The 13,166-nt window shown below is 43.7% G+C and overlaps 3 protein-coding genes across 4 annotated transcripts in view; 2 read left to right on the top strand and 1 right to left on the bottom strand.

Moving 5' to 3' along the window:
- txlnba (taxilin beta a) overlaps positions 1-13,166 on the bottom strand; it is a 356,647-nt gene that overhangs the window by 325,738 nt on the left and 17,743 nt on the right. The window lies entirely within an intron of this gene.
- On the top strand, positions 4,845-8,652 carry LOC139347677 (transcription factor E2F3-like). Its single transcript, XM_070987416.1, has 9 exons — positions 4,845-5,083; positions 5,440-5,721; positions 6,013-6,059; positions 6,329-6,384; positions 6,485-6,671; positions 6,862-7,017; positions 7,488-7,602; positions 7,716-7,875; positions 8,042-8,652. Exons 1-9 carry the CDS (start codon positions 4,967-4,969, stop codon positions 8,056-8,058), a joined length of 1,137 nt encoding a protein of 378 aa, XP_070843517.1. The 5' UTR covers positions 4,845-4,966; the 3' UTR covers positions 8,059-8,652.
- LOC139347982 (rho guanine nucleotide exchange factor TIAM2-like) overlaps positions 9,038-13,166 on the top strand; it is a 37,144-nt gene continuing 33,015 nt past the window's right edge. Inside the window, exon 1 of the mRNA XM_070987897.1 lies at positions 9,038-9,161. The gene's annotated coding sequence lies outside the window, so the exon portion shown is untranslated. The remainder of the gene's footprint in view (positions 9,162-13,166) is intronic.

Genomic DNA, 13,166 nt, shown 5'->3' with positions numbered 1-13,166 from the left:
GCACCATCTCCTCAGTAGTAGTACTCAGTCTGTCATTAGAGGCTGGGAGTGGTCTGTTGGTTATTCGACCTTTGGCCAGAACCGCTGACACCAGTCGCCTGGGGAGTTGTGACCACATAACCAATCTGCAGACTATACAGCCAGTTAACACCCATCATAAAACCCTCACACTTTTTTGCCATAAAAATTGTTTCCGCAGTTTATTTAGGCAAAAAAGAAGAATTTGACTCGTGTTCATGTTAAGTCCTTCCTTCTAAGACTGACAATACAGAGGTTTTCTCTTCCTAATAACATTGTGTGATTGTTCCCAATGAGAAGACGAGAATTCAGCCGTTAGTGTTAGTTACAACTCCCAGGAGGCTTAGTCAGAGAAGTGGGATCAAAGCCTGATGGGAGTCGCAGCTGTTGCTGGGACATTCAGGTATGATGTGCTTCTAAAGATACGCCTTCAGATTCACCCACAAGTCATGTGTACCCAACCCTCTTAAGTGATGGACCCTTATAGTGCCCCCACTGAATGAAAGTGGACATTTACTGAATTTAGGATCCTACAGAGACCACCAGGCATCATGTGGTAGCAATGCTGATTTTTGGAATCCTTTTAACAGCTGCCAAAAGAATGCTAAAATGAGCACATGGCTTACAGGCTGTTTTGAAGTGTCCATCTGGCCTTCAGAATAAACAATGAATATATTGAATATAATTCTGGCGGGATAAACGCAAACTTAAAAAGCACCATGACCCTTGTGTTCTCCACCAGCCCCGGTGGCTGTCAACAGAATGTCATCCGTTGACGGTCACATGATCTCCACAGGGAGGTCAGAGGTTGCGCGAGGTTCTAAAGGTTCACTTTCTCTTCTGTAGGTATAAACGGATGTTGAAAGGCTTTGAGCCTCATTTCATCTGCCTGTCATGTTTTAAAGTCATGAGCTCTGAGTCACTGAGAAATTAACACAATCTTCAGAGTCACATATTTCAATTTCATTCATGTGTTTTGTTTTGTTTTGTTTTGTTTTGTTTTGTTTTGTTTTGTTTTGTTTTGTTACACTGTGCTCACATAACAATGGAAAACGATGGACTTTAACAAAGGCTGTTATCCAAACCTCCTGACACTGAAGCAGATTAGTGGTTTCTTATCATTTTATCATCAGCGCCAAGTGAAACATTCAAAGAGTTTTATTCCAAATTGACGCTGTAAAACATCTGGATTACATGCACAGGAGCTTTTCTCTGAGAAGACATCTCAGTTATGACTGATATCACTGAATTTAAAACACATGCTGTTTATTCCTCCCAAAGAGCAGCAGGTACTCTCATTCTTTTAATGTACGTTATGGACATTTAACATACATAAAATTGAGCATATTATTAATGTATACAGTATCCAGTGAAATCCAGTGTTTCATTGTAAGTTGTGGAGCAGAACTCTTGGTTTCATTTCATCCTGATGTTCACATTTTCAAACTCCATCCATAAAAAGCTTTTGTTAGATGTTCTGAACGCAACCCTTTTAAAAATGTATAGCACCATATCTGTACGTAAGTTGATTATTTTATTGCAGGATATTTATTTTGTTAAGTATTTTTAAATTACCTAAACACATTAAAAACAAGCCTTGATTGCTGTCTAGCTATGGTGATTTTCAATGATCCAATTCTAAGTGTGCAACATGTTTCAACAAACAGAACGAATAGTTTGGCTCCAGCAGACGATGAGCGTTTCTTAATAACTTACTGTTGAAATTTACAGACGGTTTCAAGGTGATCCAGTGGGAAACTCTTGAAACTGCTGCATATTTCTAATATGAATGAAATTATTGACTGACATGATTCACTGCTGTTGCCTCTGGCTGAGCTTGGACTAATGAGTGTTTTCCCCAGAATCCATTAACGCTCGTGAGCAGCAGACAGACTCAAAGGGAAGCCGGACCAGAAAAGTCTAAATCACACTCACCCACATATATGAGTCCAGAACTTCCAGACATCACCATCTTGACATAATGGGTTCACGGGCAAGTCAAGTAACTGAGCATGCGTGTCCGTAATGTGCCCGTCGTGATCTGGCTGCTGATGGCTGCAGGGGTTCTCCTGGAAAAGAACTCCACCCATTTGACAAACTGTAAATCATGGTAGCCTGCAGTCACAGGCCTTTTTTTCTTTTGCAAATCTGTAGGCGTCTCAGGGTGCAGCTATAAAATAACTCAAACAGGCAGAAATGCAAGGCAACATAACCAAGTGACAACATGGAGGCTGCATTTTTAGTCATGCTAGCATCCAAACTGAAGTATCTCAACAACTGCTGGATGGGTTATGACATTCATGCCCCCCACCCCCCACCCCCATCCCCCCACCCTCATGAATCCCACTGATTTTCTCCTCTAGCACCACCATGAGGTTGAACAAATGAAGATGTTGAGCATGGTAAACACTATAATTGCTAAACATTAGCATGCTAGCATGATTTTTGTTAGCATATCAGCTTTCAGATGTTAGCAATTAGCTCAAGGCACTGCTGTGTCTAAATACAGAGCTGCTTATATGATTGTCCCCCCAACACACACTGACTGTGAGCAAGACAGGCAGGCCTGAATGCTGTAGACAGTTTTTTGACAGCAGCAACAAGAGGAGGCTTTTGGACATTCTCCATATAGGTCTATAAGATTTAAAGCAGCTGTTTGAGTGGTTGATGGCAGCTGCCTAAATGAAGAATTCATCTCAAGTTTTCCATAAAGATGCTCTCAAAAAGTAACGATGAAGCACGTTGAATCATCTGTGATGTGTCTGAAGAATGTTCCAACATTCTCATGTGATATCAGGTTATTTTTCAGCCAGGACTTCAGTGCACTTGGTGGACGTGTTCCTGGCATGGGCTCGCCATCAAACTCAGTGACTAGTCAGCATATTTTTATTGTTAAGCCGTTAAAGGCAAAGAGAGGCATTAAGTCACATTACACACAGGTTAATGTGTTCAGTAAAGCTTGACTTACTTGTGTGGATTCATCAGTTTAAAGCTGAATTAATCAATAGGTAATTAATTGGCATGTAATTTGATAATTGATTAATATTTAATTAAATTTACATGATAACATTGCTCCAGCTTCTCCATCATGATGACAAGCTGCTGTTCTCTTTCTCAGTATGTGACTGTAAACTGATGATCTGGTTGTTTTTTGGGGGGGGGGGGCATCTAAAGACACGGGCTTTGGGGAATTTGTATAATGAAAGGGGTCATTAGTTGCAGCCCCATTAAGATGTTTGCTAATGTAATTGTGGTTTTATGAACATACAGCAGCTCAAATAACTCCATCTATTCATGTGTGTCAAAGGTCTGACACCACGTATGTCAGGAATGTCCAGTGTCCTGTTCAAAGGCCAAGCACCACTGAGTCTGCAGCTCATGTTTCACTTTTGCTAATTGTTGCTGACATAGTCCCATTACTTCTACAGGGAGGTCAAACCTCAGGGGCGCTTCAGCAGGTGGACGATAATCATTTCGTTGGCTGATCATTTCTCAAAAATCTGTTTCATCTCACTCTTCAAATATCTGCCTGGGGACCAAACTATATTTATTCAAACAGCAACAAGCAATTGTGTCTGTGTCTGAGTGAGTCAAATTCATTGTTGTCCACATGTTACAAAGCTGAGTCCTCAAGAGTAGCCTGATGCTATAAACCTCCAAAAACACACATCTGTTTGTGCTGAAATTGAAATTCAGACTTCAAATGTGACCACATTTTGTTCTGCCAGTTCTGAATTTTCATACGGGTCACAAAATGGGACAAATTAGTCTTCAGACAAGAAGCTGTTTGGTGTTGATTCAAGGAAAAGGCATCTTCTGGAACAATGTGGTGGCCATGTTGTTGATAGCAGCACCTGCTGCATCAAAATGGGATAAAACAGCAGAAGAAGCTGGTTTGTTACATGAAGCCACATGAAGTCTGATTAATTGACAATCTAAGGAAGAAAACAGTCAAGAAATACTGAAAGTGTAGATTAGTCAGATTAGATTTTACAAAAGTCATGGATTTTTACATTGTTTTGCAATGATTCAGTAACACTATCTCTGTACATCTATGACTATGAGACTCTGACTCAGGATTTCCCAACACATCTGGAGAAATCAATGAATATTTTTTTATTTTTATTTTTTTTTTTTGATGTAATGAACAATGATACTCAACGGTTAGTATTGTGATTTATGAAAATAAAGTACACGTTTGGCTCCAGTCTGAGGCTCACAAGATTGTTTTATGACATAGTGAATCAACTCTGAGGGGAAATGTCTGTCATCTCCAGAGTAATTAGACATCGTTTCCATCCACAAGCCACAGATGTTAGTGAATAATACATTTAAACTGAACAGAATAACTATAAATGATGACTGAGGTATGTCATTTCAGTGGGTTTCCAGAGCATTATTCTAAGCATAAGCCTAATTCCTTTACAACAGCGCCGCCTGAAGGAAGACCTCCATCACAGCATGAACTGACAGATGCTATGAGAAGAGTCCAGAAGCTTTTCTTACTGAACTGAGGTCTCTACACACACACACACACACACACACACAAGTAGAGAGAGTCACTCATTAAACTATCTGACAGTGCAGATAGCTTCATAAGTACATTTAATTGCTGCTCATAAGTTTTCTAATGTTACTTTTTGATGACATTTCTGTACTTTTGAACAATAGCAATGACAAAGATTTGAATGCAGGTTGGTTTATTTGGTGTTTTTGCCTGTAAGTGGTCTTAATACTTCTTAAAAGATTATTAGCAAAGCAGAACATGTGCGCCAGCGACTTCTTACTTTCCCTCCATTGTTGTACATCCGGGTCATGCCTATCTATTTCCTGTTTAAAGAACTATCCTGAAACGCGACATTAATGAACTGCTTCTGTTTTTAACGGATATGAACAGGGCTCGGGGGAGCTGTTAGTCCGGTTTGTTGGGCGGGGGGAAACTGCTACTATGGTGAAGTGTGTTGTCTCTGGGTGTCCGAATCGCTTGGTGAACGTTAGCCGGGGGACCGTCAACCGAAAACCCAAGAGGTTCTTCAACTTCCCCGAAGACCCGACGCGAGTCAAGGTTTGGAAATTAACTGGAGCTAAGATAATGTTATCCAGGTGTCTGCAAGCCTCTTTCTACCGGCTAACAATGCTAATATATCAGCTGTCCTGAACTGCTAACGCTATACTGGCTGGCGTCATGTGTTAGCCTAGCTTAGTTCAGAAGGTGTTGCGGCGACGTCTGAATGCCCGTCGAATTGTGTTCCTCTCTGGTTAGAATTGCGTTTCCTGTAGTGCCATCTATCGGCTGGTTAGGGTTAGGGATACGTGTGCTCACTATTGAGCTGACGCACCTGTGATGTGGAAAGCTGAAGCCTCCAATGCAATGACAATGGACTTTTGAGTAAAGTAGGTAGGTACATCTCCTTTGTTCAGGTATGGCTGGCAGCGCTGAGGGAGACAGACAAGCAGGACTCGACAGAGCAGCATTTAATCTGTGAAGACCACTTCCTGCCGGAGGACATCTCTACCGATGGGATCACCAGCGATGCCATTCCCATCATGCCCCCTTACCTGGACGGGTCGCTGGGCCATATCAGCCCTTGGGGAGTTGAGTCCTCTGAGGAAGAGGAGCAGTGGGACACTGGAGGCTGCATGGATAATAATGATGAAGATGAAGGTGGAGACGCTCCTCCTGCACCGGATCCACCGCAGCAGGTCTGGAGTTTTTCTGACATTATGTTTACTTATGTGATCTACGATACGTGTCTCTTTATATTCTTGTTACACACAAGGAAGATCCACGTCATGTTTTATGTCCTCGTCCAGGTCAGGGTCATTACACAGCAGCACAGTGGACACTTCAACACATTAAAGCAGCTATAATCAGTGACAGTGTGTTGGGTGTCTGTGGTAGTGATGAACCTACAGAAAATGATCAGCTGAATCTGAATATGAAATAATTATTTGTTTAACAACAAAAGTAAACCATCTCTTTCTGATTCACAGGATCCTGGTGCAGGTTTGGAGAATCCTCCAGAGGCTGAGAAGACCAGGTAACAAACGTCTCCACGCCTGGTTTTAGTGTTTTAACTGTAAAAAGACCACCAGCCAACCAAACTCTCACAGTTAGTTAGTTAAAGTGAGTTTTGTTTTCTATTTTATGTATGGAAGATGAGAAATATTTTCAGGTGTTGTCGTGGGACATCTGAAGAGCTCGCTCAGAGTTTAAAGTTGGCATGCAGGAGATTTTGTTGTAACTTGCAGAAATCACAAATGTAGCTAATCTAACTCACCAAGATATTTTTTGTATTTTCCTTTCCAGCACTGCTCTAAAACAGAGGAAACAACCAATCCACACTAAGAAATTTTCCAGACAGGGTGAGGCCAGTTCTGCTTGAAGTGACTTCGGATTAACTTTGGGTTGCTCGTTGTTCAGCTCGAAGACATGGAGATCTCTAACTGTGTGTGTGGTGTTCAGATGTGTCTCTGGGGCTGTTGACTCAGCGTTTTCTGAAGCTGCTGCTGGCTTCTCCGGACTCCTCTGTGGACCTCAGGCAGGCGGCAGCGAGCTTGGAGACCTGCAGGCGGCGAGTCTACGACATCACAAACATCCTGGACGGGATCAGCCTCATCCAGAAGGAGTCAGCCAACAGGATCAAGTGGATGTGAGTCACGAACAGATTTGAGAGGATGTCTCTAAGTGTCAGTCACTGGTCAGGTTTCCTTTTTTTATTTTTGTGTGTAGTTTGGTATAGTCCCCATGAATAGTTTCCTTTATTGATCAGGTATTTGCATCACTAATCCAAAGACATAACTCATCAGTTTGCTCTCTGACTCTGACTGTTCTCTGGGCAGAGGAAGGTGTCCAATCTCCAGCTTACTGTGGAAGAACCAGCGTACGTTCCAGAGAGAGGTGGAGAACCTGAAGTTGGTGGAGGACAAGCTGGACAGCCTCATCAAAAGCTGTGCCCAGCAGCTCTTCAACATGACCGATGACGTGGAAAGCGCTGCATATCCTTTCACAGCAGACCAGAAGTTGTAGGCGAGGAAGAGGAGACCACATGTCCCTCTCACTTGTCCTCCAGCTCCTCCTCAGGTGTTCCCAGACTGAATGACAAACGTGAATTCAGACCTGATGTCACTGTGATGGATTCATAGAAGCCAAGCAAGTTTCTAGAGTCTCACAGAAGAAACCAGTGGCTGCAGGAACTGCAATAAAAATACAACACAACGTGAATTATTGACAGCACAATAGACAGCACAATAAAAGCCTTTAAATGCGACAAATAATGTAACTAAATTCTGTAACTTAGTTTTTTGTCTCTTCTGGATTCCCACTGTGTTCATCTTGTTACCAGACAGTATCAAACACTCCTTGAACTGCTCGTACTTGTTACTGCTACTATTACTACTCACTAGTACTGAGTTGTATAATTATAGTTATACAAAAACAAAGTCAGTTTTCTTTAACCTTTCTTTACGTTGGCCTATGTGACTCACAAGGACGTCATCCGGCTCCGAGCCTTCCAGGAGCAGACGTTGATCATGGTCAAAGCTCCAGAGGAAACTAAACTGGAGATTCCTGCACCCAAAGAGGTGAACTAACGGAGAGGACCTGCAAAGACTGACAGGCTGACGTCCATCTTTAGTTTATCCTTCCTCTTTTCTCCTGTAGCTGATAAAATCACATGATGTGTGTGTCGATGCAGGACAGCATCCAGATCCACCTGAAGGCGGGGTTTGGTCCCATAGTGGTGGTGACCTGTGAGGTGGGATCAGGAGACGCTGTGACCTTCGACCCCAGAGAGAAAAGCAGCTTCTTTATAACACTGGAGAATAGTCGGATCAGGACAACCACACTGCACACAGGTAAGCAAACTGTTACTGAGTTTGTTTTGTGTCTGTCGATAATAATAATATTGTTTTCTTGATGGAAATGCCTGAAGCCACACGACCACGTACCAAACACATGTACGATGGCATTTTTTGTGGGCCACAGTCTCCAGTCTTATCTCATTGAGCTGTTCTTCTACAGGTCCAAAGAATGTGTGACCACCAGTCGACCACTAGGAGGCGCCAACGGTCTTCAGAGTTCAGACACAAACCTGGAAGCTGGAGGAGAAGCTGGTTCATATCATCTGCAGGTACCAACAGGTTGCACAGTGTCAGATACACAACAGCTCCTGCACACGCGACTTCAGCATTGTGGAGGTTTCTGCTGACTGTCAGCTCACATGTGGTTACTGAAGGTTTCAGTCAGAACTCAGAGGATATCCCCTCAAATCTGCACAAACGCGCCGAGATCGTCATTCCAAAGCATTTAAGGGCAAAACAAAAGAGTTTTGGCAATACAAGGAAAAAAACACTACATTTCAGGATCGTTTTCATTTGCACCTTCTAAAAGTTTTTCACTGAACTCTGCGAAACCACGAAAACGATGAAGAATGAAGAGCTTTATTTTTGTATTAGAAGTGATGAAGAGGAGTGATGATGTGGCACACAGCTGTGCCTTCTGTATTATGTATGTTATCATCGTGTCCTGACTGACATTTCCATTCAAATATTTTCCTGTTTTGTCCATTTTCTTTGTGTTTTCGGACATAAAAATGTGTTCCTCAATAAAATCTGAACTTCTGTTGGACCGGGGATGATTTCTTGTCGTCGGCTTGCTGAAGGTTGCTGGTTTGAATTCCTGAAGCAGCAGGGCCAGTGAACAGTGTGAAATGTCCTGGTTTCAAACATCACCTGCTGCAGAAGTGCCCTCGAGCAGGACACAGAATGTTTGCCAGCTCGAGTGGTGAGAAGGTCTGACTATAGATCGTCCTGTTGGGTGGTCATTGGTGGAGGAAGCATTTTACATATGTTTCATTCCAGTAAAATACTCCATTACAAGTGTTGTATTGCTTATTAAGATATATATGTATGTATGTATGTTTGTGTATCCACCACTGCTTCACTGTGTCACTGAGGTGTGGTTTGGTGAAACAAGTCCTCCTCCTGCTGGTCCTGGTCCAGCTGAAGGACCCCGCCCTCCTGCTGTCATGACGGGAAACACGAGAGTCAAACACGGATTTGACACAACGCAGTAGAGGAAAACGAGCGACTCGTTTCTTCAGGGAGCGAAAAGGCTTTTTAAACGCAGGAATCGGCCGCAGGTGAGTCTCTTTCCTCTCTGCTGTGTGTCGTCTGCGAGTTAATCGCTTACGCCGTGACTCATGAATGCGTCCAGATGTGAGAAAGCAGCGTGTTGCCTTCACTGTCCCAGCAAGCAGTGTTTCATTAAATCACAGTCTTGCCTCTAATATTCATATATGGAGAGACTGTGCAGTATTCAGCGGTGTGTTTAAAGTGACCTTATTTGACTTTGTGGTAGTTTAATGTGTCTGTGGTCGTCACAGTGTGTTTCTTGTTATTTTAACTCACTTTATTGTGGCAAAATGTCCCGAGCTTGTCATGTAATCTTTCTGCAGAGGTGAATTGGGTCTGTGGTATTTATGGTAATTCTTTAATACTCCTCGTAGAAGAAGCGCTGGTCTTCTGTAATGTGAGGATGCACACATCAGCTCCTGCAGCGTCTTCATCACAGTCAGTTCAGGGCTCCTGTGACAGCATTTCTGTAGGGAACAGAGCCTCGTTGCTTTGTTGCAGCATGTTGGCAGACTGAGGCTGATTACGTAACATGAACTGAGAGATGACGTGCTCCAGATGCAGGATGGCCGAGAGCTGCTGTTCTCTGAATGAAACCTCGCTGCTGGAAGGAGACGTTTCCTGTTTGGATTTTATTTGTGGACATGTGGGGACCCATCAGTACTAAATCTAAATCATTCAGGGAATGACTAGAAGCAGCCTTAAGACAGCGTTGCCTTCCTTTAAATGGTCAGTCTATAACTGTTATAAGCATTTTCACTTCTGAATGGGACTGAAAATCCAGAAATCTGTAGCTGCCCGTTCCTCGTGCTTCTCGGGTTGTTGAGTATGAGGAAAGTGTCGACATGACCTCAAACTAAACCGTCAGAATGTCTGTTGGAGGTGCGAGCGGGACATTTAGGCTTGTTTTTTATATGACAGACTTACTTTATTGACTGTAAATCGCACAGTGCTGCTTCACACAGAGCTTCCCCGAATTTCACGGCAAGAAACCGAGCATGAAAAAAAATCCAGCAGCTGTGTCTCTATTAGGGGAAACCCTGTTAAATAACCCCCAGCAGGCCCCTGTGGTGCCTTTGTCGTGTGTGTGTGTGTGTGTGTGTGTGTGTGTGTGTGTGTGTGTGTGTGTGTGTGTGTGTGTGTGTGTGTGTGTGTGTGTGTGTGTGTGTGTGTGTGTGTGTGCTGACACATTAAAAGCCATGTGGAGTCCTGCAGAGCCCCAAAAACCTCCAGGGAGGAGAGATCAGGACCTGAAGCCCCCCCCTCCCCCCCCCCCCAGCACACACAGGTTTTATTGTTTGTGGTGTCATAGAGTGGCCAAAAGTGTATGGACACATGGACATTCATACACTGTTTGTCTAGTATCATTGTTTGCTGTCGTATTAGGAGCAGCCGAATCAATCAGACTTAAAGCATGTGGCCGGGGCGTCCACATACTTTTGGCCAGTATGTGTCTCTACTGTCGTGTCTGCTGACCAAAGGAACAGAGAGGTTAAGTCACCCTGAATCATCCATCCCATTGCTATGCTTACCTTGAGCTGTGATTTAGAAAGGTAATTAAGCAGATGACCAGTCAGAAAGCAGTATTTTCTGTGGTGTTTTTAGGAATGTAAAATGGTTTAAAACTAAACAAATCCTGGAGCTGAGTTTATTTTTCTGCCCTTCTAACCATCCATCACCTCTCTGCTGAGGAGTTTCCTCTGCCGCCGTGGTTTGACCTGGTTGTTTGTGTTGTAAGGTGAGCAGCTCAGGTGGTGGCGTGGTGGCGTGGAGACGCCCCGGCAGGTCGAACACTGCTCGCCTGTGTCCAGAAACCCACAAGGAGCTGTGTTTGTTTTGAACCACAGAATGAATGAGTGTTTGAGCATCGTTTTACTCCAGAAGAAATAAATATGGAAGGAAACCTGAAGCTAAACGCTGAAATGCTGCCGTATTGATCTTTGAGAGCGCGAAACATGAACATTTTATCCTTTTAACTGACACTGGATACAACGTTGAATTGCAGCTGTTGATAATCGTATCAAGAAAAAATGTCCAAAATCTCCTGGTTCTTGCTTTTCAGTACGTGCTAATTTGTAGCTTTTCTCTATCTTGAAACATTGTTAACTGTTGTTTTGAGCTGCTAGTTGGACCAAACAAGCTGTTTTTAGTGGAAAGATGAATAGATAATAAAGAAAATGTCACGAGCAGCCCTAACATACTGTACTTACCATTCCTGCTGTGCTTGTTTTCCTGAGAAAGCTTGACAGAACGGTTCGGATCAATGCATTAACGTTCGCTTCGTTTTAAGGGGTCACATGGTCAAAATGTTTGGAAACCACCAACCTAAGTACGCCAGCAGTCGCTCCACACATACTGCAGATAAGGCAGCTTTGAGGTCAAGAACTAAAGTTGAATAAACCTTCACCGTGATTGATTACCTCTCACAGAGCTGACATGAAAGCAGTGCCAGCCTGCATAGAACAAGCCAGTCTGTAAACTGATGCAGGATTTAGCTGAACACAATGGAGGCTTCAGTGATCAATAAGAGAAACACCTCAGTGATCAGCGCGACATGTGGGAGACTGGAGATCCTCCTCGATGTCTTTTGTCCCGTCGGATCAACAATGGAAAGTTGTTCTCGGTGAGAGTGACGCTCCGCCAGCCGAGCGCTCGGCCCCGGCTCTCCAGCTGTCACCTCACAGTTAAACAGCATGTTGATGAGCATGGAGTGGAGCTCATTAGTCTCTGCTGTGAGCTAATGAGAGTCAGAGCAGCTCTTGAGTCAGTTTACAGGCTCACATCAGCTCTGTGACATGGGATTTTAGGGGTTTTGTCGACTCTTTAACAATCCACTGAGCTGCAGTGGATCTGTACTGGCATTTGTGTTGATTGTTGTTATGCGTTTTTTCTAATTGACAGTATAATCATGATAAATACAATAAGAAATGATACCTGACAAGGCAGATGAGAAGGGAAGATGGGCAATGACATAAGCACAGGAAGCTGTTACAGTTAGGATGGTGGACAGTGAGTCACATGAGCCGTGATGCCCAAACCGAGGTATCTACTAAACCGTGATTGTTCAGTGCTGCTGAACTCCTCCTGCATCCTCATCGGCCACCTTTCGTTTAGGTCAAAGGGTGAAACGGGTCACATTGGCGCATCGTTACGTTCTTTCTTTTCTACAGAAGCAGAGTCGCCATGTCTGCAAAAGCTGCTGCTGCTGCTGCTGCTGCTGCTGGATTTTAAAAAGGAAAACAGCAGCTTGTTTCTGTAAATGCAATGAAACACCTGACAGAACGTGGACTGTCCACACACACACACACACACACACACACACGGTGAAACCAGCGGTTTGTTTTCCCTCTCGTCATGGCGGGCAGGCGGCCCAGCGTGGCCGCTGCAGCAGCAGAGGAGGAAGAAGGGCGTCTGTGTTCAGCTGGAATGTGCACTGGATTTTCTACCTAATTAACCTCCATGTTGTCGTGCGAGGCCGCTGCTTTCTGCGCGGTAGAAGAAAACGATCGGCTCAGCCGGCCTGTTCTGACTTTAAGCCGTCTGATCCAACAACGAAGAGGCTTTGTTTGTGTTTGAGGCCAAGCTGATAGGATCTGACTCAGCAGAGCTGAACTCTGTTAACGTGAAGCAGCTTCTGGCTAATAAACCTAATTAGAACTCATTTTCACCACAATAGAGTTTTATTAATGCTTCGTAACGGGCAGGAGGTTAAGAGTCTTTTTACAGCCACATTCAGAAGACGGCAGTGATCCTCAGATTAAAGATCAACATCAGTCTGTAAGAAGGTCAAAGGTCATAGCCAAAGAGATATCATTTCTATGAAAGAGTTTATGTAAAAAGAGTAATTGAGCTCCCCTTGTAAACCTTGATTTTGCTTGAACTTGTCACCTTGCTGCAGTGATGCACAGGCGTACTCAGAGACCCTGTGATGTCACTGTTGGGAGTGGCTGCAGGTGCGACACAGCACAGTTCTGACGACACCCAATCACAGCCGGAGGTGAAACAGGCGTATT

This window comes from Chaetodon trifascialis, chromosome 19 (assembly GCF_039877785.1).
Source record: "Chaetodon trifascialis isolate fChaTrf1 chromosome 19, fChaTrf1.hap1, whole genome shotgun sequence".
NCBI classification, from domain to species: Eukaryota; Metazoa; Chordata; class Actinopteri; order Chaetodontiformes; family Chaetodontidae; genus Chaetodon; species Chaetodon trifascialis.
Note: the sequence above shows the minus strand (reverse complement) of the source record. Positions and strands in the feature narration are given on the sequence as shown.